The following is a 25824-nucleotide window of genomic DNA, read 5'->3' on the forward strand; positions in this document are numbered from 1 at the left end:
CGTATAGTTGTAGTAAACACCTTTAACTTTGGATGAATGGAACCATGAAAATAGTAGCAGAAATGGCACTTGCTGCTTTTTGCTAATTTTTCAAACAATTTTTTTTTTTTTTTTTTACACTCCATAGTTTGAATAAATCATTCATGACATGAATTGCATAAATATTGCAGTGTGTGAAAGTTAACTATATTCATTTGGGGCACAAGATGCCAAACTTGCTCCTTTTTTCTTCTTCTCTTTTTCTTCCTTTATTAATTGATGGAATTATGGATCTTTTCGTACCAATAATTTACAATTTTACTTTGGTATTGTGAATAATAAATTAATCTTTTGATTAACTTTTGTTTTGTTTTGTTGATGTTTAGTTTTCAAATGATGTTAAAATTATCATTGTGAAGATATTTGTATGTCTACATGTGGTACATTTTTATTGTAGAATCATAACATAAATTTTGTTTACGCACATTAGCTGGTTACCTGTACAAATAAGTAATGAAAAGGACTTGACAATTATGACATTGTTGTCTAGCATGGCTTTTGTTAACAGATTCGATACGTCAGTCATTTCGATATACATGTAGGCCTGTGATTTATATATCAGAGTATTATGAAATAAGATTTTGCTGGTTTATTGGTAAAACACGAATTTTTCATTATTTCTTACGTGTGTGTGTGTGTGTGTGTGTGGTCATATAGCGAATCTGTGTTGTACGTTGGCTGTTTTATATAATATAATATTTATATATATTGCATTCAAGAACTGCTCTTCATGGCTTTTTGCACTAATTTATGACAGATCATTAATAAAACATAGAATTCAGTTTTTGTTATTGTTGTTATCCATCCACAACATCCACAACACTGAGGCCAATTTCACTAAACCTCGTAAGTTTACGTCTGCAACTATCAGTTATACCAGTCATACGTTTACATGTGTTTGGCATCTATTTCACTAAACATCGTAAGTTTACGTCTGCTACTATCAGTTATACCAGTCATACGTTTACATGTGTTTGGCATCTATTTCACTAAACATCGTAAGTTTACGTCTGCTATTAGCAGTTATACCGGTCATACGTTTACACGTGTTTGGCATCTATTTCACTAAACATCGTAAGTTTACATCTACAACTAGCAGTTATACCAGTCATACGTTTACATGTGTTTGGCATCTATTTCACTAAACATCGTAAGTTTACATCTACAACTAGCAGTTATACCAGTCATACGTTTACATGTGTTTGACGTGTATTTCACTAAACATCGTAAGTTTACGTCTGCTATTAGCAGTTATACCGGTCATACATTTACACGTGTTTGGCATCTATTTCACTAAACATCGTAAGTTTACGTCTGCTACTATCAGTTATACCGGTCATACGTTTACACGTGTTTGGCATCTATTTCACTAAACATCGTAAGTTTACGTCTGCTACTATCAGTTATACCGGTCATACGTTTACACGTGTTTGGCATCTATTTCACTAAACATCGTAAGTTTACGTCTGCTACTATCAGTTATACCGGTCATACGTTTACACGTGTTTGGCATCTATTTCACTAAACATCGTAAGTTTACGTCTGCTACTATCAGTTATACCGGTCATACGTTTACACGTGTTTGGCATCTATTTCACTAAACATCGTAAGTTTACGTCTGCTACAAGCAGTTATACCGGTCATACGTTTACACGTGTTTGGCATCTATTTCACTAAACATCGTAAGTTTACGTCTGCTACTATCAGTTATACCGGTCATACGTTTACACGTGTTTGGCATCTATTTCACTAAACATCGTAAGTTTACGTCTGCTACTATCAGTTATACCGGTCATACGTTTACACGTGTTTGGCATCTATTTCACTAAACATCGTAAGTTTACGTCTGCTACTATCAGTTATACCGGTCATACGTTTACACGTGTTTGGCATCTATTTCACTAAACATCGTAAGTTTACGTCTGCTACTATCAGTTATACCGGTCATACGTTTACATGTGTTTGGCATCTATTTCACACAGACAATTACATCATTATGGGAGATGGAGCATTTTAATGATCAAAGAAAATTATGTGTACTTAAAACTATATTTGTTGTACTACAATAGTTATAAGAATTGTTTTAGTCGTAAATTTACGGTTACGTGTAAAACTAGGCTTACGATGTTTTGTGAAATTGGGCGCGGATTATTACTATGGAATTGTGTGTTTTAGTGTCGCCTAAAAATAATTCTTGTCCTCATTGTTTTGTATTTGTCAAATTTATTTCAGGTTTAATTGTAAGAGGCAGGATTTAACTCCCTGGAGATCCTTCACTCTGGGGGTGCTTTGACCATGGGATCAAACCCCCTCGGTAGTTCCATTTTTTTGAGTGGTTTTATTTACATCCCAATCAGTGTACTATGATTGGTATATCAAAGCCTGTGGTATTTGTTAGGCCACCAAATTTCACAAAATTATAATTTTCTGTAGCTTTTCAGCAAAATCATAGAACTGAAAGTATGTTATCCATTATGTTATGTCACGGACCAACACCAACACCATCACTAAAATTTTAAAAAGGAAGGTTTTTTTTTATGGCCTCCGATACTAAATGTGCAAAGAACTGAAAAAGTGTTTCCCATAAAATTTGAAATCCTGAGGCCTGTATGTGCTGTCCTGCCAAGTGAAAGTGCATGTAATAATGCCAAATAGGGTTTCTGCCATAGGGTATGGACGGTAAAATTACATACCATAAAATCTTGAAAATTAATGGATACATTTTCAGATAAATGATAGCGAGAAAACTGTTAAAGTTCCTAATTCACTAACTCTCGCAACTTTGCGATCTCACAGTGCAATGCTAAAAGACTTGCAAAGAGGATGCTTTGTTGTCTAACAGAGCTTAAGAGACCTTTGTGAATTAGGCCCCTGAAATGCAGATTCCAATATCAGAACATTCAAACCTATAACCAACCACCTAGTATGGAAACATACGGTTTGTTTTGCGTTTTATTAGGTAGCCTCAAATTGTTATCTAGCACAAAGTCTGCCAAGTGTTAATTACCAGGATTTGAACTATCTGCTTCAATGAAAAAATGTAACAAGTTTCCTTTTTAAGACTACATCAGAATTATGAAATGTCCGACATCCAATTGTTGACGGGGTGGGGCGTAGCCCAGTGGTAAAGCATTCGCTTGATGCACGGTCGGTCTGGGCTTGATCCCCGTCGGTGGACCCATTTGGCTATTTCTCGTTCCAGCCAGTGCTCCACAACTGGTGTAACAAAGGCCATGGTATGTACTATCCTGTCTGTGGAATAGTGCATAAAAAAAATCTCTTACTGCTAATCAAAAAAAGAGTAGCCCATTAAGTGGCGACAGTGGGTTTCCTCTCTCAATATCTGTGTGGTCCTTAACCACATGTCTGACGCCTTATAACCGTAAATAAAATGTGTCGAGTGTGTTGTTAAATAAAACATTTCCTTCCTTCCAATTGCTGATGATTAAATTAATCAATGCATTCTAATGGCAGGGGACAATATTTCAAAATGTGAGGTAACCGATTGTTTGGTTACGTGAATATACTTCTCGTAACAATGAGAATCCTAAAACACTAACTACAGTTCTGTGCTACGGCGGTTCAAAAACAAACTGATTTTTACTTTCATTACTGATATATGGTACTTTTAATTTTAGAATGTAATTATTCACCATGTAACTTATTGGTGGTTCTCGTGATTTAAAGTTGCTTAACCAACACGCGAACAAAACAATGGTTCTCGTGAAATGTTGTGCCCTGAATGGCATCATTGAAAAACCCCCAAAAAACATTAACTTAAAACTCTAGTTTAACAAGTGAAAATTGAATACATAAAATAAAGTGAAATTGGTCTACAAAGACTGCCAAAGGAAGGAAGGAAGGGAATGTTTTATTTAACAACACACTCCACACATTTTATTTACGGTTATATGGTGTCAGACATATGGTTGTGGACCACACAGATTTTGAGATAGGAAACCCGCATTAGCAAGGGATTTTTAATATTTTTATAAGCACCATCCCACAGACAGGATATCAGTAACACATACCACAGCCGTTGATATACCAGCTGTGGTGCACTGGCTGGAAGACTGCCAAAGAGTCTACTAGAAGTTTGTTATAGATAAGTGGCTGAAACAAGTGGTTCAAAAATATGATATATGATACAGTTTATTAATCTAAAGAGGAAAAGTATGTACATAAAGCTATAAATTACATCAAGAACGACACAACTGAAATGCAGACGAACAAATGTCAAGAAAACTTCAATTTGGGATGTTTCTCAGTGTGTTAGCCCTTAACATGTACATGTAGCTGATGGTAACTTATTCAAATATTCCAGGGATCGAATTTAACGATGGCACAGATGGCAACTGCTGTTGTTGAGATATAAATTGCTGTAGATCGGAAGCATAAAGCTCCTCAATGGTAACAAAATGTTTACACCTGGTATACATTAGCTGCCAGTATAGAACATTAGTACATTTAAAATATGTCTACATACATCAAAATAACCTTTCAGTCTTATTTATTTGCTGCAAAAGTCTTCTTTTTTTTCAAAATGCCATGGTCAGGCTTTAAATTGCCGTCGGTGGTCCATTTCACTCACAATAATTTTGTTTTTAAATTGCCGTGGGAGACAAATTCTTAAGTTCGAGCCCTGTATCTAATAGAGTAGTTCAAGTTAAAATAAAAAAGGAAAAATATTTACATACAAATCTATCTCAACTTGAATGAAAGCCTCTATTGAATCCACAATTCACAATCATTTTTCTATCATTTCATAAGACCTTCATATCCTCCATAAAATCATTCTATTGTAACAAAAATAGTATATGAAACGGCAGTCTTATTAGTACCCTATGAATCTTATTCAATGATCTACTTGTAGACTTGACCAAAACAAATGGTCCCATTCCACGATGCGATCTTTGTGCTAAGATCACCTCGAGTGCATAAGGTAGCTATGCATTTATGGTGATCTTAAGGCCAAGGTTGCCTCGAGTGCATAAGGTAGCTATGCATTTATGGTGATCTTAGTGCTAAGATCACCTCGAGTGCATAAGGTAGCTATGCATTTATGATGATCTTAAGACTAAGATCGCTTCATGGAACCGGGCCCTGGTCATTATGGGTGTTTTAGTGTGTTTTGTAAACTGATAAACGACAGACCTGTTTTTAAATCTAGCACTGTGCTTAACCAAACATTTCCGATTTGCCAGTTGAATCTGGTTTAAATTAAATACTACTGCCACCATAATAATATCTCATCTTAGTACAGGTACTCGCACATGTTCTAGTATCCCATATGAGCAAGGCTCCAAGTGTATACACAAGTGAAAACATTTCCCAGTATTTTGATGTTCTTCAGATATTACATCAAATTCTCTGAAATATTTTAATGTACAGTTGCTTTTTTTCAGGACTGAAATTTTCATTAAAAAAGGTACAGATTTTATTCGGACTCCTTACAGCCAGAAAAAACCTTAATAACAAGAGAAAACCTTTCTCTTTTTCATCTTGTTTTTTTTTAAGATTTTTATCTTGAGAATTTAGCTACATACATAGCAAAATTGTTTTAAGAATCTGATTATACATTTTCAGGGAAATTTCACCGCACATGTAACCCGTTTTTAAAATGTTACTGTACTGTCCGACTCTGGTAAAGTTAGTTCTCACATTGCTTACGTCTCAGAACTCAAGAACCTACCCATGACGACCTATCTTATTTTCAAATATTTACATTTATAAACATTATTTTACACAGTAAACCATGAGTTTTATTCAGTTTCCACCAAACTGCTAACCATATTACAATCTGATAAAGTTTTTTCCCAAAGCCCACAGACAGTCGGATGATATGAGTACGTTTCATTTTCAGTTTTTGTCCTGAATTCGTTTGTGCACCATCTCTCTAAACTGTGACAATATCTTAGACTCTCGTTTGGCTCGTTCTTCATGGTTGAAGTTCGCTAAAGCTCGCTTCTCATCGGCACTGTAAATCTGGTTCTCTTTCCGGAGACGGACAGCCTCCATACGACGATGTCTACAAAAATATAATGAAATTTGAAATTCAATGATTCGAAACGTGATTGAATGATCCTGAATTTGAAATTAACTTCAGTGATACAAAATGAAACAGAACAATTACATTATGCAGTTCATTGATTCCTTCCTCACCTTTAATGCCACATCAACTGCAATTCAGTAATACAAAATGAGATGATTCAAACTGAATTGTAATAGGGGAGGTGGGAATGAATGCAATGATTCAAACTGAATTGTAATGGGGGAGGTGGGAATGAGTGCAATGATTCAAACTGAATTGTAATGGGGGAGGTGGGAATGAGTGCAATGATTCAAACTGAATTGTAATAGGGGAGGTGGGAATGAGTGCAATGATTCAAACTGAATTGTAATGGGGGAGGTGGGAATGAAAGAAAGAAAGAAATGGTTTATTTAACGACACACTCAACACATTTTATTTAAGGTTTCAAACTAATTCAAACTGAATTGTAATAGGGGAGGTGGGAATGAAAGAAAGAAAGAAAAGTTTTATTTAACGATGCACTCAACACATTTTATTTAAGGTTTCAAACTGAATTGTAATAGGGGAGGTAGAAATGAGTGTAATGATTCAAACTGAATTGTAATAGGGGAGGTGGGAAAGAGTGCAATGATTCAAACTGAATTGTAATAGGGGAGGTGGGAATGAGTGCAATGATTCAAACTGACTTGTAATAGGGGAGGTGGGAATGAATGCAACGATTCAAAATGAGATTCAATTAGTTAAAATGAAATTTGAATTGAAGGGTGTTTTCACAAAGTTTATTAGGTCCATCACATGTTTAGTTGAGAAAAACAATAATTTGTTTGTTTTGTTTAACGACACCACTGGAGCACATTGATTAATTAATCATCGGCTATTAGATGTCAGACATATGGTTATTCTGACATGTAGTCATCTGAGGAAACCCGCTACATTTTTCCTAATGCAGCAAGGGATCTTTTATATGCTCTTTCCAACAGACAGGAAAGCACATACCACAGCCTTTGTCCAGTTGTGGTGCACTGGTTGGAATGAGAAAAAATCCAATCAGTTAAATGGGTCCACTAAGGTGGTTCGATCCTGCAACTCAAGCACCTCAAGCAAGCACTCGACCGACTGAGCAGAAAAGCAACTGGTTATGTTTCAAACAATTATAACCATACAGTATCTATATCCTTGATTTATAGTACATGTACAAAGATAAAGATATTTTAATCAATTCTGGAATAACCACAGTGCATGTAACAATGCACAGTATATCAAACAAACAAATTAAGCAGATATCTATCTTTCGTAATTCTGAATTTAGAAAAAGGTTTGTAAACACTTTCTTCAAGATTTTGAAGAGAAAAAAAAATTCCCGGTTCTGGACCATTGGAAATACTGCAAACTTGAGCAAAAGAAAACCGATCGCACTGAAAAGGTCTGTTGTAATGACCAACCCACCTGCTGCCACTCATCACATAGCCGACATGTTCAAACGATTCAATCTCTTCGCAAGTCAGTCCAATCTCTCCTCTGCGTGGAATTCTCTTTCCGTCTGCGATATATGCAGCCATAGCCGCACCTTCACCAGGAAGCAGGGCACGACCGTAACTGGAAAACAAATTTCACATTATTCTGCTGCATGATTATCATAAAAAAACACCTTAATTTTGACACTATTCTGCCCTTATTATTGAAACTGTGAAACAGTTTTCCTGTCTGACTAAAACAATTTGAACATTATTTTACTAAATGAATATTGTAACAAAAACAATTTGAATAATATTTCAAGTGTGAGTGCAGGGACGGGTTTGAGGGAGTCTGGAACCACCCCACCCCCATTCATGACCAAAACAGATTAAATTCCACTTCCTTTAAATTGCATTCACCACAATTTATCTATCTGATGATCATAACTAGGCAATGTACACATTATTCTTCGGGTCAGCATTTACCTCAGTCGGCACCGGCCTCGGTGGCGTCGTGGCAGGCCATCGGTCTACAGGCTGGTAGGTACTGGGTTCGGATCCCAGTCGAGGCATGGGATTTTTAATCCAAATAACGACTCCAAACCCTGAGTGAGTGTTCCGCAAGGCTCAATGGGTAAGTGTAAACCACTTGCACCGACCAGTGATCCATAACTGGTTCAACAAAGGCCATGGTTTGTGCTATCCTGCCTGTGGGAAGCACATATAAAAGATCTCTTGCTGCTAATCGGAAGAGTAGCCCTCGTAGTGGCGACAGCGGGTTTCCTCTTAGAATCTGTGTGGTCCTTAACCATATGTCTGACACCATAGAACCGTAAATAAAATGTGTTGAGTGCGTCATTAAATAAAACATTTCTTTCTTTCTTTTTTACCTCAGTCGGCTGAGTGCTCGCTTGAGGTGCTTGCGTTGAAGGAATGAACCACCTCAAAGACCGTGGTATGTGCTTTCCTGTCTGTGGGAAAGTGCATATAAAAGATCCCTTACTGCATTAGGAAATGTAGCAGATTTCCTCTGATGACACGTGTCAATATTACCAACACCACTAGAGCACATTGATTAATTAATCATCGGCTATTGGATGTCAAACATTGGATAATTCTGAAACCCACTAAATTTTTTCATTAATAGCAAGGGATCTTTTATATGCACCAATCCGTAGACAGAATAACACATACCACAGCCTTTGATATACCAGTCGTGGAGCACTGGCTGGAACAAGAAATAGCCCAATGGGCCCACCGACAGAGATCAATCTTAGACTGACTGCACATTAAGCGAGTGCTTTACCACTGGGCTACGTCCTGGACCACAATTAATAATGACTAAAAGGTTAAGTATTATCCAAAACATTTGATATTTAACTTTGTTTACGAGATTGGATAACACAAGAAGAAAACTGATTGAATACATACTCCAATTTGTCACTGCCTGAGGCTGTGGGAACAAACGGCTGAGGTCCAACGACATCCGTTTCTACATCATCGGTTTCTTCATCATCGGCAACTGCAAAATAACCATAATACAAGTAACCATGGGAACAGCTCTTCAAAGCACTATTATATAATAACATGTTGACATCGGAAAGGGCATGGCAAAATCATCACAGTTTTAAAATGAAAATGACAGTTTACATGACGTCATAATATCCCGTGTTTTAGTGTTGTGATATCACCGTATGTAGGAAAAGACAAGACTATTTTTCTCAATCAAAATCGTGGTAATGATGTCAAAATATCGGTGGCCTGTTGAATCCTAAGACTGACAAGACGCCATCATGTTCACAAGGGTTCACCTTGCACTCACGAGTGGGGTGTAGCTCAGTCGGTTGAGCGCTCGTCTGAGGTGCTTTCAAATAAACATCAGTGGACTCATTCTCTGGGGTTGTCCCAGTGCCAGCCAGTGCCCCACGACTGATATATCAACATTCATGGTATGTGCTATCCTGTCTGTGGAAAAACACACACGTGTATCTTTAAGATCCCTTGCTGCAAACGGGAAATGGGTGGGTCTCCATTGAAGACTACATTTTAAAATTACCAAACATTTGACACTAGCTGATCTAAAATACAACAATATGCTCTAGTGGTGTCATTATACAAAACAACTTTCATGTGATGGGGTCCTGTGGCGGGACGTAGCCCTGTGGTAAAGCACTTGCCTGATGCACAGTCATTCTAGGATCGATCCCCTTCAGCTATTTCTCGTTCCAGCCAGTGCACCATGACTGGTATGTCAAAGGCCGTGGTATGTGCTATCCTATCTGTGGTATGGTGCATATAAAGCATTCCTTGATACTGTAAAAATGTAGTGGGTTTCCTCTTTAAGACTATATGTCAGATTTATCAAATGTTTGACATCCAATAGCCCATTATTAATAAATCAATGTGCTCTAGTGGTGTCGTTAAACAAGACAAACAACTTTCATCTTACACCTGTCAAATGATGTGGTCCTAACCCTGCTAAGAGCTTGTGAAGGACAAATATAGTTCGCTTGTGCTAGATAAACAGTAATAATATTGCCTCATAAGTCTGGGAGTATTTATCTATATCTATATGAAATTTACTACACATTATTTATTTCTGAGCCCATTGTTTTCTAAATATAAATAGTGGGTTTTTTGTTATTTCCAAAACACTTTTACTTTTCTTTTTATGTGAAACCATACTGAAACTGTTTACAAAAAACACTTTTGTAGGAGGATGGGACAAACTATAGCCCTTCCCATAAGGAACGCCTTTTTTCATACTATGGAATTTACTACACTTTATTTATTTATGAGACATTTGTTTTTTAAATTGCACTCAAAAAAGTGGGGTTTTTGTTATTTCCAAAACACTTTTACTTTTCTTTTTACATGAAACCAAACTGAAATTATTTACAAAAAACACTTTTATAGGAGGATGGAATGGCCTACAGCCTTTCCCATAGGAAACGCCTTTTATTCATACTATGGAATTTACTATAAGTTATTTATTTCTGAGCTGATTGTTTTCTAAATTGTACATAAAAAATAGTATATTTTAGTTGTTTCCAAAACACTTTTACTTTTCTTCTTTCGTCAAACCAAACTGATATTTTTTTTTATTATTATTTTTACAAACAATTTTTGTGGGAGGATGGGATGTACTGTAATTACCTTTTTTCTCCATCCACACAGCTTCTTCTTCATCGTCCTTTTCCTCTGACTCCTCACTAGAGCTACTCGCCCTCACCTTTGACTTGGATTTCTTCCGTTTGCTCTTCTTTGCCTTTTTAACCTTTTTACTAAAAAATACCAAAACAAAAAGATCTTACAGCTTCTACTGTCAACAAGTTATAGGACATCACGGGTAAGATCTTACAGCTTGTAGTGTCAACAAGTTATAGGACATCACGGGTAAGATCTTACAGCTTGTACTGCCAACAAGTTATAGGATATCACGGGTAAGATCTTACAGCTTCTACTGCCAACAAGTTATAGGACATCACATTTTTTTAAATGTGCATGATTAAACCATGTAAGCTGTTTATTCAACAGAGAGGTGTTGAATACTTCTAAATTGTTGTTTCCTTACGTCTGTTAAAACTGATGACATTTAGCAGTGGGATTACGTTCAGGGCTTGAAAATAGCGGCCTGCGAAAAGCAGTTAATTTTTTAGATCTAGCAGGAGAAATAGATATTCACCTGTTAAAACCACACAAAAAATCACATTCAGGGCTCGAAAATAGTGGTCTGCGAAAAGCGTGTAGTGTTCATATAATATTAAGGAAATGGTTTATTTAACGACACACTCAACACATTTTATTTACAGTTATATGGTATCGGACATATGGTTAAGGACCACACAGATATTGAGGGGGAAACTCGCTGTCGCCACTTCATCCCATCCCATAGACAGGATAGCACATACCACGGCCTTTGATGTACCAGTCATGGTGCGCTGGCTGGAGCGAGAAATAGCCCAATGGGCCCACTGATGGGGATCGATCCCAAACTGACCGCGCATCAAGAGAGTGCTTTACCACTGGGCTACGTCTCGCCCCATAACTTATAGTGATACTTTTTAAAAACTTGTGTTAAATCACATGCATTTAAAAAATCTCCTGCTTTTTCAACACACACCTCCTGCTTTCTCTTGACTAAAGGTTGACAGGTCTGCCTAAAACTACCAAACAATCACATTCAGGGCTCGAAAATAGCGGCCTGCGAAAAGCAATTAATATTTTAGATCTAGCAGGAGAAATAAAAATTCACCTGCTTAAGGCACAAAACAATCACAGGTCATCTGTTTTTTCAAGAGAAAAAACATACATATCCAAGTCGAAAAATTATGACTACATGTAGGTCTTAAGTAGGTTCTAAAGTTAAACAGTTTGTTTTGTTTAATGACCCCACTATAGCGGATTGATTTATTTATCATCGGCCATTGGATGTCAAACGTGGTAATTTTGAAATACAGTCTTAGAGAGAAAACACTGCATTTTTCTATTAGTAGTAATGGATTTTTTATATGCACCATCCCACAGATAGGATAGCACATACCACGGCCTTTGATAAACCAGCCGTGGTTCATTGGCTAGAGCGAGAAATAACCTAATGGGCCCACCGACAGGGATCGTTCCCAGACAGACCACACATCAGGTGAGTGCGTTTCCACTGGTGTCCATCTGGCTCTTTAGTAGTTTCTAAAAGTTAAAAACTAAATCATACATGTATATACAAGGCTACGATTAATTTCATTAAGGTCCAGGTTAATTTAATTTAGGCCAAGGTTAATTTAATTTAATTAAGGCCAAGGTTAATTTAATTTAATTAAGGCCAAGGTTAATTTAATTTGATTGAAGTCATGGTTAATTTTGACTAAAGCTGTGATTATTGTTTTGGACAAATTGGAACAAGCTTGATCCAAATTCCCAGAGATTTCAAATATCAGTGTGGCTGTTTGGTATTCATTAAATTATGCATTGTGGTCTGCACTACAACATGCCAGATCAGGTACAGTAATAACCTGCTCCAGGGTGGAAGGAAATGTTTTATTTAACGACACACTCAACACATTTTATTTACGGTTATATGGTGTCAGACATATGGTTAAGGACCACACAGATATAGAGAGGAAACCCGCTGTCGCCACTTAATGGGCTACTCTTTTCAATTAGCAGCAAGGGATCTTTTATATACACAATTCCACAGACGGGATAGTACATACTATGGACTCTGACATGCCAGTTACAGACAGGAATAGTGCATACCATGGCCTTTGTTACACCAGTTGTGGAGCACTGGCTGGAATGAGAAATAGACCAATGGGGCCACTGATGGGGATCGATTCTAAACCGATTGCACATCAAGCGAGCGCTTTACCACTGGGCTACGTCCCGTCCCCCACCTCAGGATGGTGTCGTGGTTAAATCATCGGACATGTGGATGGTAGGTACTGGGTTCACACCCAGGTACCGGCTCCCACCCAGAGCAAATTTAACGACTCAGTGGGTAGGTGTAATGCCACTACACCGTCTTCTTTCTTACTAATCGCTATTAACTATCCACTAACCGACTCTTCTAGACAGACTTAATGTATGCCCAGGACAGTGTGCTTGAACCTTAATTGAACATAAGCACAGAAATAAGTATAAACAACAACTATAAACAACAACGACAACAATAAAAACAGCATAAAAATAAATATTAAAAAAGTCTTCACCTTTTCTTTTTGTGTTTTCTGTGCTTCTTGCTGGATTTTTTCTTTTTCTTCTTTTTGCGTTCTTCTAAAATACAAAAATACAAAACCACCGTTTCAGTAAACTGAAAAGCACATAATGAAACCATTTAGCCGAAACTACATCACTAAGTTTGTGTTTATCTCCAAAATAAATGTAAATATGACATTGTTGTATACCGGGATAACTAAATTCCACATCTAGAATCCTAGATGTAACCCATTACAATTCATTTAACAAGAGTTTTTGATATATGGTTAAATATTGTTAAACATAAATATGTAAACTTTAAAAACAACTGAAAATTTGTCATCTCAAACATGGGGCCAAATAAAAAGAAATTCCTGTCATAGAACAGCTTCAAATATGAGAGACTAGCATGATTATGTAATAAAACCATTTATTATACAACATTTAGTGAAATATCTTAAAATATCAGTGAAATAAACGTGTTATCAGTCACTCAGTGATGATACATGTAGCACATTTTTGAGTGAAAATTTCACTATTTCACTCTAAAATGTGTTATAGTCACTGTAGAAAGTGTTATCTTCACTGTAAGAAAGCCAGAACTATTTTGCTGTTGGCATTTTAAAAAATAAAGGTAAATTGCCAAAAGTTATATAATAAATAGAAAATTTCATGTTTTTTATCAAATATGATTTATATCTCATCTCGTGAAGTTGCAATCATATCACACTCATTGTGCAAGATATGATTGCAAACTTCACTCGAGATATAAATCATATTTGACAAAAAACATGAAATATCGTCTATATATACTAATTATCTCCCTTGGTTTGGAGGGGAAAGCAGTGATTAAAATATCCATGCCACAAAACAGGCATATATCAAGTGATTTTTCTGTAACATGATGTATCTTATTTTGATGAAAACTTTATTATCGTTTCACTGAATTGTACTAACATCAGTATACCTACACTTTTAAACAGGGCTTTAGAATTTTTATAAAATCCACTAGCCATGGAATCAGTGATTTTAAAAATGTACTAGCCACGATTAAAAATTCACTAGCCCTACTTTACTTTAAGTTAATACAATTTTACTGAATAATAGTAATAATCAGATATATCACCTAAAGAGGGAGATAAGAGTTTAAAAACACTAACATTGGGGGGTGGGGTGGGGGCAGGATATTCATAATAACAAAATAGACTTAACTGCAACATTTGACAAATATTTTTCACTAGCTGTCGGGCATGGCAATAGTAGTTATTTACTAGCCCAACACTGAATATCACTAACTATGGGAGTGGGGCTACCATAATCTTGATGATGATAACTAGTTTAACGTGCCCATATACCACTAGGGTTTCGAACATGCCCATCCCGAGTCCGACCTCCGATAAGATCGGTGGCCTGACTCGGGATGGAGGGGGGGGGGGGGGGGGGGGGGTGAAAATGGGCAGAATTTTGAAAATAGCAATTAGTAAAAAAGTTAATAGAATAAATAAAAAAAATAAAAAGGTTACAAGCCAAAAAAAAAAAGAATTGACTGCTTGACCGAATATTTATATAATTTGGAGCATTTAAAAAGGACAGTCCAAAATTAAATAAGAGAAAGAAGAGAGGATCGGACTATTTAATAATATTTAAAAATAAAGAAGTAATTTCGACATAAAATTTTGAACGCAGATCTAAAAGTTTAAAGTCCAATCGATATGTCCACGTGAGTGGCCTCGTTAAGGCCGTTTGGGTGCACAGCTTAAAGGGACGAGATGGGTTGCATCCCGTCAAGAAAACCCCTAGATTGACAGTCGATAGATGTTGAAGGTGTAGTGCTGTGCTGAAATACAGATCTTGAGAAGCCGGATCCGTCTGAACGAGAGAGAGTATCAGACTAGGGTATAGTCCAGTCGTCATGGTTTGGTATAGTGGTGCGGACAGGCCCGACTCCGGATGATACGAGATGGTATTACTATAAAGCAAGGTAAAGTCTAGAAAAAGAGTAGTAGGGGCCGACCCCGCTTCCTATTTCTTCTTAGAGTGGGGCGGTCAATCTTCCAGTGCTGCTAGGACAGGCTCGGACATGTAGAGACTAAACGCGAACAACCTTGGCGTTCTGCAGAATGGCCGTCATACGAGTCACGAAAAAACCCAAGTCGACAGTCAGACGGAGAAACGACGTGGAGGCAAGGAATCTCGCTAAAAAAGAATCCAACCTGGTGGTGCAGGCTGTCGAAACGAGAAGCGTTCCAGCATTCAATCAGTTTCAATGGTCGCATACATCCCAGTAGAAAACTTCATTTCGCTGACAAAAACAACAAAATGAAGGACCCCCAAGTCGAGCACACGAAAGCACGTGCAGTGTGCACACGCGGAACAAACATGTCTTACCGCGTGGAGCTCCAGACTGGGAATCCATAATCTTGAAGCCCTGCTTTTTAACTCCAAAAATTTGGAAATTGGTTACATGAAATTTTGGAAACAAACTATTCATATCCTGATTCCCATGTTTACTGTTATTAGTGTTTTCCCTAGCTTGTTTTAGAATGGTGCGACCATGCCTCAATAGCCTAGCACCATCATGCCCTTATCAGCATCATGCTGCCCTGAGATTAAACAAGCCTTTTTCAATCATTAATTCTAAAACTGCCTATTTATTAAACACTCAGAAAATTTGTTATTAATTTATTAACTATCCCTGTTATATATTTTGGCTTTCATTTATTAAAGCATGCACATTAATTTAAAAAAAAAAATTATTTTAATAATTGTTTTGGTGTTTAATGAGAAACAAAAGTACCCTGAAAAAAGTTCAAAAATGCCCCAGAAGTGTTTAGTTTACAATGCTATGGCAAATTTCTAGGGAAAACGCTATAACATTTATAAAAGGCTACTAGTTAAGAAAATACCTACATATCCCTACACCCCTCCTACTTCCCCACCTGCAATCCCTCCCCTTGATTACTGCCCTGTAATTATATCAAACCTTCTGAGCCGCTGTCGGATTCCGAGTCACTCTCCGAGACAGTTTTCTTTTCTTTTTTGTTGACTTCTAAATCAGAGCTGTAATTATAAAATAAATTATCAATTTATGTTCTCTATGTCATAATATAATAAATAAAACAGAACTAAACCTTTTCTAATTGTCATAAATGTTTAACAACACCATTAGTGTACACTGATTTAGGAGATAACCATATGGAGTTTTTAGATTTGTGGGTGTTATTGTCTATTTGATCCTGCAAATGTCATTTTTGACCGAAGCGTTAGCCTGAGGTACAAAATGAAACATTTGTGGGCATCAAATAGACAATAACACCCGCAAATCTAAACACTCCATATAGTTATGTCCATTGTAAACTGAATGGTTTTTCTACGGAACTAACTGTATATTTAGCATTTCTTGAAAAAAATACCTGGATACAATCTAACTATAGACCCTTGAACCGTTAACATGGCCTGTTCCAATTGCTAATGACGTCACTTTCTAATGACATCATTAGCTTTCTGGGTGTTATTTTCATTTGATCCCAGAAAAAGAATGTAATTAACCAATCACAATACAGAAGACACTCGCCATCAATTTACAATTATTAATCATCAGCTATTGGATGGTAAAAATGGGAGATGCACATAGTTAGTTTGTTTTGTTCCATGACACCACTAGAGCACATTGATTTATTTATCATTGGCTATTGGACATCAAACATTTGGTTATTCTGACATGTAATATTAAGAGAGGAAACCCGCTACATTTTTCCATTAGTAACCTGGGATCTTTTATATGCACCATCCCACAGACGGAAAAGCACATACCACGCCCTTTGATATACCAGTCGCGATGCATTGGTTGGAACGAGAAACAGCCCAAATGAGTCCACCGAAGGGATCAATCCTAGACCGACTGTACATCAAGCGAACACTTTACCATTGGGCTACGTCCTGCCCCCTGTCACAATTAAAGCAGCAATCAAAAGGTTATGTGTCTTCCAATATATCTGACTTACTCAACATCAATTCCGTGGACTGGAGATTTACTCCACAGCTCGGAAACACCATGCTCTCCAAGCCTTTCTCGCTCAAACCGTCGTCTGTAAAGAAAAACAATGTGTGTATATACATGTACTCAGGACAGTGTCAAATACAGGGCTTCTAGAATTTTTAAAAAATCCACTAACAATGGGATCATTGATTTAAAAAAGGTACTAGCCACAATGAGAAATTCACTAGCCTTATATTACTTTAAGTTAATACAATTTTACTAAATAATAGTAATAATTAGATATATCACCTAAACAGGGAGATAAAGCTTAAAAACACTAACACTGGGGGTTTATTTACAAAACAGACTTAACTGCAACATATGACAATTTTGTTTCCACTAAAGGTTGGGCATGGCAATAGTTATTTACTAGCCCAACATTGCATATCACTAGCCATGGGAGTGGGGCTACCATAATCTAGAAGCCTTGTCTGGTATGGCAATAGTAGTTATTTACTAGCCCAACATTGAATATCACTAGCCATGGGAGTGGGGCTACCATAATCTAGAAGCCCTGAAATACATTACTTTTCTTCACAAAAACACCTGAGACCAGTAAGATTGAGCGTTAACATTTTGACATGATCTTAAAAGAATAAAAAGCATGGATTTTTTTCCACGAGCAGATCATTTAATCCATTAATCTTCCTTTCATATCAGGGCTCACACTGGAACGAGACAATTTTCAGATATTTAGAGTATTTCCTTGAAAATTATTAAAATGTACGTAGTATTATAAGGAAGACTGTATTAGACAAATACTAAATATTGCAGCCACTATTAATTTTTTTTAGCAATTGGTTAATTTAGCAGTATACAAGGTGAGGCCCAGAATATCTTAAATTCACAGTAAAACAGCAATTAATTTTGGGAGTCACCTGATGTTGGCATTGCAAACATCTGACATCAATATGAGGGCTGTCAAAGACTTCATTCATTTTCATTTCAACTTATGGTTATATTCAGTTACAGTTCAAGCATGCTGTCCTGGGCAGACACCTCAGCTATCTAGGCTGTCTGTCCAGGACAGTGGGTTAGTTGTTAGTGAGAGAGAAGACGGTGTAGTGGTCTTACACCTACTCATCAAGTCGTTAAAACTCGCTCTTGGGTGGGAGCCGGTACCAGGCTGTGAACCCAGTACAGCTTAAAACTTTCCCTCCCATTTCTCGATTGAAGTCAAAATGCACAAAACTAATGTAAAAACCCATTCTTGAGATGCGACCGGTCTTCATAAACACAGCTGTCAACATTCACAGGAGTTATCTATCTTGATTCTGTGAACACCAGAACATAGCAGAATGACAATCAAACACATCGAGTGTATTTTGTTGATTGGTATTCAAATTTAAGTTGTTATCGCAATATCGAAAAGAAAACAAAAAACGGTTTAAATTTGTATGAACATTATTGATGACGTAATGTGCACGTAGGTTCAATTTCTCGCTATTTGTATAATATTTCATTTAAAATATGTTGGACATTATTATTTAATGAAAATTGAAGATTTGTAAAAGATGTATTCGCCGAAAATAACTGGTGATAGGCCTACAGACTTTGAAGTAGATGATTACTCATCGTCGATGAAAAGTAAAAAATAAACTTTGAAAAAGGATCACAAACAATGACGTCATGGATTGTGATCGTAGGGTTTTAAAATATATTTTTAAAATATTAATTAAGTTCTTCTGTAAATTTTGGTAATATGTCAGTGATGACGTTTACTGGTTGTAAAGCTGGGTGGATAAGAGTTAACCACGACACCACTGAGGCCAGTTGTCAAAGACTATGGAAGCAGGGCTCGAAACTTGCCAAAAAATATGGTGGCCCAAATAATAATGGATGTTGGCAAATTATGGTAAGTGAACCACAAACCACGAGCAAGACTTTAATGTGGAATAAATAGATGCAATATAAATATTAATAGTGGCTCATATGTTATAGATCTAAAGTAGATCGCTCAAATAATAATAATATTTGGACGACTGATGCCATTATTTTTTTAATATTAAACTCGCCCAAACAGGACATTGGTCACACTGGGCGACCTGGCCACAGGCTGTTTCGAGCCTTGGAAAGCGTGTTTAAATATTAAATTTACCTATCCCAGAATTCTGTTCCGCCTGCATTTGCATCTTGATGACGATCATTTCTAAAGCCATTTTTAAAACCATCAGCACTGAAACATAAGCAGTTGATTATTTGATGAACATTATAGGATTTTCACGGTCTGTTTGGGTTCACAACAACAAAATAACATAATAAACATCACAATTATACTGTGCTGGATTCTGTTTAGAATTGTATAAAATGATGAAATACTTATAACATGCCACAAGCAATAATGCCCAGGTGTGTTGGGTCAAATTCATGACTTAATTACATTGACTTAGCAGTAGTGGACCCAGGGGGTGGGGCCAGGGGTCCGAACCCTCCCCTTTTTGAAAACAGACCATAACCTTCAAGGGGAAACGTGATTATATTAACTGTTCTGTGTAAAATGAGAGATCAGTCATCATGTTTGGACCCCCCCCCCCCCCCCCCCCCAACTTTTAGAAATCCTGCATCAGCGACTGCTTAGTATTATAAGTGGGGATCTACTGTAACAGTGCTTTGGTTACAACTTAAGTAACCAAGTTGCTGAGTGAACTCGAAAATTATTACAGTAACTGTAAAGGTATTTAATGTCAAACATACATGTAGGATGATTGTTGTATTAAATTACTATCATAGTGAGAATCCATAGTTTTCATTATACAGCTGTCTCTGTAGATAACGATTATAAGCATAGGATGATTGTTGTATTAATTACTATCATAGTAAGAATCCATACTTTTCATTACACAGCTGTCTCTGACTGTAGATAACGATTATAAACATAGGATGATTGTTGTATTAATTATTATCATAGTGAGAATCCATAGTTTTCATTATACAGCTGTCTCTGACTGTAGATAACGATTATAAGCAGGGGACGATTGTTGTATTAATTACTATCATAGTGAGAATCCATACTTTTCATTATACAGCTGTCTCTGACTGTAGATAACGATTATAAACATAGGATGATTGTTGTATTAATTATTATCATAGTGAGAATCCATACTTTTCATTATACAGCTGTCTCTGACTGTAGATAACGATTATAAGCAGGGGACGATTGTTGTATTAATTACTATCATAGTGAGAATCCATACTTTTCATTATACAGCTGTCTCTGACTGTAGATAACGATTATAAACATAGGATGATTGTTGTATTAATTATTATCATAGTGAGAATCCATAGTTTTCATTATACAGCTGTCTCTGACTGTAGATAACGATTATAAGCAGGGGACGATTGTTGTATTAATTACTATCATAGTGAGAATCCATACTTTTCATTATACAGCTGTCTCTGACTGTAGATAACGATTATAAACATAGGATGATTGTTGTATTAATTATTATCATAGTGAGAATCCATAGTTTTCATTATACAGCTGTCTCTGACTGTAGATAACGATTATAAACATAGGATGATTGTTGTATTAATTACTATCATAGTGACAATCCATACTTTTTATTATACAGCTGTCTCTGACTGTAGATAACGATTATAAGCATAGGATGATTGTTCTATTAAAATCCTATCATAGTGAGAATCCATACTTTTCATTATACAGCTGTCTCTGACTGTAGATAACGATTATAAACATAGGATGATTGTTGTATTAATTACTATCATAGTGAGAATCCATAGTTTTCATTATACAGCTGTCTCTGACTGTAGATAACGATTATAAGCATAGGATGATTGTTCTATTAAAATCCTATCATAGTGAGAATCCATACTTTTCATTATACAGCTGTCTCTGACTAGAGAACGATTATAACCGTCCATCTAGCCCTCGAATGGCACAGTGCTCAGACTAGCCATTGTGTAGCATAGCACTAGCAGTAAACCTACATTTACTTTTGACCGCACCACAAAAACAGTTTGTTTGCTTTGTAAAATGACACCACTAGAGCACACTGATTTATTAATCATCGGCCATTGGATGTCAGACATTTGGTAATTTTGACATATAGTCTTAGATATGAAACCTGTTGCATTATTTAATTAGTAACAAGGGATCTTTTATATGCACCATCCCACAAACAGGATAGCAGTGATGGAAATAAGCAGGATTTTTCATGTGTCCACCAGACAAGTACATCAAGAAGTCTACTTGTTCAGCAATATTTTCACTTGTTCAACTAAATGTTATGTTTTATCAAAGTACCAGAAACATATTTTTGATTGCTCAAAATTAAACTGCACTGAACATTTTAACTTGTCCACTGGACAGCCATTAAGGTACATTTTGCTTGTCCAAGCAGATTTTCACGTGTCAGGACAAACGGACAAGTGCTTATTTCGAACACTGGATAGCACATATCATGGCTTTTGATATACCAGTTGGGTGCACTGGCTGGAGCAAGTAATAGCCCAATGGGCTCACCAACAAGGATCGATCCCAGACCGACCACATATCAAATGTGCGCTTTACCACTGAGCTACCTCCCACCGCGCACCACCAATATAAATAGTGCCTCACCTGTTTATCATGGAAGATTGTGAGTAGTGACTGTTGGGTGGTGAAAAACTCCTTCCATGAGAATGCGGTAACATGGATCCCATTCTTCTGTCAATGGGTGACCGTGACCTCTCATAGTAATTTCCTTTTTTCAACAAATCTGCGGGAGACCGTGACCTGGATCGATGTCTTTGACTAGATCTGTGACTTTCTTCCGAGTTCATGAAATTTTTATCTGCTAAATCGCTGAAGTTTTCTCGTTTGTGTCTGTGTGGAGACGCGGGTGAATGACGACGTCTCGTCGACTCGCCGTGTCTGGGAGACGTGGATCCATGTCTGTGTCTCCTTCTGTGATGTCTGTCTGGACTGGAATCACGCGATGATGGAGAACTTCTTGTCATTACCGTAACTTGGTTTCTTAAACATTCTGCAAAATATATGTACACATAAATTTACAAAGGCATCGAAATAAGGAAGGAAGGAAGGAAGGAAGGAAGGAAGGAAGGAAATGGTTTATTTAACGATGTACTCACAACATTTTATTTACGGTTATATGGCGTCGGACATATGGTTAAGGACCACACAGATATTGAGGGAGCTAGGAAACCCACTGTCGCCATTTCATGGACTACTCTTTTTTAATTAGCAGCAAGGGATCTTTTATATGCACCATTCCACAGATGGGATAGCACATACCACGGCCTTTAATGTACCAGTTACATGTACATCGAAATAATAACCCACCCAAAAGTCACTGACATAGTCTAGGGGGTCATGCCCTCCTCGCCAAATCACACCTGTTTTCCACCACCTTCAGGAATGCAGAAATGGAAAATATTTCACTAGCCAGCCATACCAGAACCAACTAAAATTAACTATCCTGCCAAAATGTCTACTAGTCTGCCAATATATTTTGAAATACGCTCGTAAAAACATGTTTCATGTTTCTTTCATGAATATAGATTTACAAAATTCAAGTGACAAGTATTTAACAGAACAATCTATTCAAAACACACCAGCAACATAAACTGAACGTAAACAAGCCATTTCTAGGAAGTAATGACTGTAGACTGGTTCCGATTCCAGAATGTCGCACTTCCAAAGTTTGGAACTCCAAAGTCGTCTATTATCAATGTGGTACATGTATTGTTGTGTATTTCATCATTATTCTGAACCATTTGTTTGAATGGTTTGGAATTGTGACCTCAGGGCTCGAATGTAAGAATTTGTTTTGTACAATTTTTAAAAGAATTGCCAGGAATAAAACGGCTCACCCAACGGAAATTTTGAGCTTGAATATGACAATTGTTTTTAAAGTGACAGACTGGGAAGTTTTTTCATTGTATGTGCAGACGTATTTGAAAAGTTAAATATTGGCAGATAGTGTACACCAAATATACGTTTTACCATTGTTGAAGAGCTTTACCGTAAGCACAAAAGTGACATTGATCAGGTAACATTTTGTTTTCAAATTTTTTTATCAGCGACAGTCGCTAATCAATATGAAAATTTATTAGTGATTATTAATTTTGTGTAGCATTTTTTTTTAAACCAGGGTATAATCTAGACAATTTTTAAATAATGTAAAAAATATGGATTGCGAAATTATGCGATCTCTGAATCTTGCAAAATGTTCCCTGGCCATGGGTGATGCTCTCTACCTATGACAATTTATGCCATCATTACGTTTGAGCCCTGTACCTTTTATATTTGCCTGCCTCCCCAAAACACAACTCAGGTCAGGTCATAGGGTCTTATGTGCACATTCAGAACAAGCTGTTATAGTGCATGCCTGTCCTGGGCGCAGGTGCCGGCTCCTCCATCCAGGACAGGAAAAGGGTTGCAATTATCCAAATGGGATTTTTATTAGCCATAATAAAAATGTTTTAGACAAAATTGTTTTGTGCAGTACTTTATAGAGAATTTATATATGAATATGAAAATACATCTTTTTCAGATAATTATGTAAAAACTGGAATAAATCTGAATAACAAAACCGTATTCCCTGATCAAAATCAAAGACAGCAATGGGGGTAGGGGCAGTTAATATATTACTTTGATTTTTCAGTGTGTGTGTGGGGGTATGCAGACTTGGAAGCCAGTGCCTCCTGCAAACATCCATCCCAACTTCTAAGGCCTATGACATTAATAAAAATATTTGAGAGCCAATACTCTTCTTCTTTTTTTAAAAATAGAGCTCATTATTTCTTTAAAATACAATCTTTGTTGGTTTCAACTGCTTTTAATATTTTTTATGGTCTTTTTAAAATCTAGCTAACTTTTGAGATGTCAGCTCACAATCTACAAATTTTTATAATATTTTATCTCACAAATGTCATGATTATTGAAAACTAATTGTATTCAGTGTACGTTTAACTGCAATTTGTATAAATACTGCATGTTCATTTTCCGCGATCGCAAAAAGCACGAGTGCAAAATTAACAAAGACAATGGAAATAAACGAACGAAACAGCAATTAAGTATTTGTTGATGCGAACAACTATTTGGGGTTGGGTTTTTTAACAAATCTCCATTACGATTTGCTTGCGTGTAATCGTATTGCTTAATGTCTGCAACGATGTCTCTTGACAAGTGCAACAGTCTCGGCTCACTGTCAAGCGTGACCTATATGCACACTGAGAGCAGCCAACGAACGTTTTCCTAACGTTCGCGAATTATGTGATTGGTTCCCGATGTGGATATTGGTTTAACATGAATGCCATAAACCAGTCTAGTGGACGTTTCTGGCTGAACTTGACCCTAGCCGACGTGTCTTCAGCCCTGAATTAGCATGTGTATTGAGAGTGACACGCATTGTTGTTCTATTTTAATTACTTTGGTTCAAAGACTTTACAAAGTTAAAATAAGCTACAGATATTTCAGACTTTGCTTTCATACATGTTGCCGTTAAAATTAATAACCATGATTATTAAAATAAGCAAACATTATTAAATAATATTATGCTGTATTCTGGATGACACCGCTTTTCATCACCAGTCGCGAGATCCCTATGGTCAATATTTGGTATTATTATTATATTTCAGGTGTCGGATAGATTATGTAACCGTTTGTTCACATCAGAAGATAAAAAATGGCTCAGCCAAAATTTTAGCTACTTGCAAATTTTATTAGCAATTTTTTGTAAATATTAGGCCCAATGGTTAATTTGGCTACCGACAGTGCGAGCCCTGTCGATGGGTGGGTGGGAGATGGGACAGCCTGCACAAGCATGGCAACAGTAGTTATTTACTAGCCCAACATTTAAAATCACTAGCCATGGGAGTGGAGCTATCATAATCTACAGACCTGCTTAATTATACATATGACCCCCTTAAAAACTAAATATTCCCCACATACACACACCAATGAAATGCCATCTGGCTATGCCAGGCTCGTAAATTGATAACTATTTACAAACTCTGAAACAACAATAAATTCTAAAAATATTTATGGATAAATACTGATATTTGGTAACAGTAAGTACTAAAAACGTGTTGTGAGAATTTCGGTGATAAGTAAAACGTAAAACAATCGTTGGCAATAGGTTGGTGCCTTAGCATTATGATCGTATTCTTTGACTTTGGTGTCTCTAATTATTCTTCAGAATTACACATTGGTAGATACAGTATTACTGTATAAAATGTATACAATTACCAAAGTTATGTCGGTTTTTTAAAAAGGATTTATTATTTAACGTAAACAACAACAGGCTCGTCTTCTTCCAAATCCTCCACCAACAATCGACAAATGTACCGCTAAATAGATAGTAATATTGTGAACAGAACAACCATATACCAGTCAACATTAGGGTCTCGCAACATAGAAATTGTGTTTGACTATTATGAAATGCTGTCTGTGACATCATAATTTCACCTTGCACCCTCCCTCCACTCGAATTGACTAAACTATGTTTTTCTAACAGTTTCTGACCTATATTTTAGGACTGTGAATGTTAACACTGGATACACTGGGCGCACTATGGTTTTGGAGGGGTTAAAGTGAACCATGACGC

At 36.6% G+C, this 25824-nt stretch overlaps 1 protein-coding gene across 1 annotated transcript; it reads right to left on the reverse strand.

Moving 5' to 3' along the window:
* Positions 1-4173: 4173 nt before the first annotated feature.
* LOC121369650 (NKAP-like protein) lies at positions 4174-25549 on the reverse strand. Its single transcript, XM_041494697.1, has 10 exons — positions 25467-25549; positions 21834-22239; positions 19353-19430; positions 17220-17303; positions 16199-16275; positions 13230-13293; positions 10681-10808; positions 8956-9046; positions 7517-7666; positions 4174-6067 (listed from the first exon to the last, which is right to left on the reverse strand). The coding sequence occupies exons 2-10, from the start codon at positions 22211-22213 to the stop codon at positions 5899-5901; spliced, it is 1221 nt and encodes a 406-aa protein (XP_041350631.1). The 5' UTR covers positions 22214-22239; positions 25467-25549; the 3' UTR covers positions 4174-5898.
* Positions 25550-25824: the final 275 nt, after the last annotated feature.

The sequence above is a fragment of the Gigantopelta aegis genome, chromosome 1, assembly GCF_016097555.1.
Source record: "Gigantopelta aegis isolate Gae_Host chromosome 1, Gae_host_genome, whole genome shotgun sequence".
Lineage (NCBI taxonomy): Eukaryota > Metazoa > Mollusca > Gastropoda > Neomphalida > Peltospiridae > Gigantopelta > Gigantopelta aegis.

Excerpts from the sequence above, each read along its gene's own strand:
- LOC121369650 (XM_041494697.1), bottom strand. The coding sequence starts at position 22,213 with ATGACAAGAAGTTCTCCATCATCGCGTGATTCCAGTCCAGACAGACAT. Across the intron at positions 13,294-16,198 it reads ATCCGACAGCGGCTCAGAAG|AAGAACGCAAAAAGAAGAAA; the intron begins GTTTGATATAAT and ends TTTGTATTTTAG. Across the intron at positions 6,068-7,516 it reads TATGTGATGAGTGGCAGCAG|ACATCGTCGTATGGAGGCTG; the intron begins GTGGGTTGGTCA and ends ATATTTTTGTAG.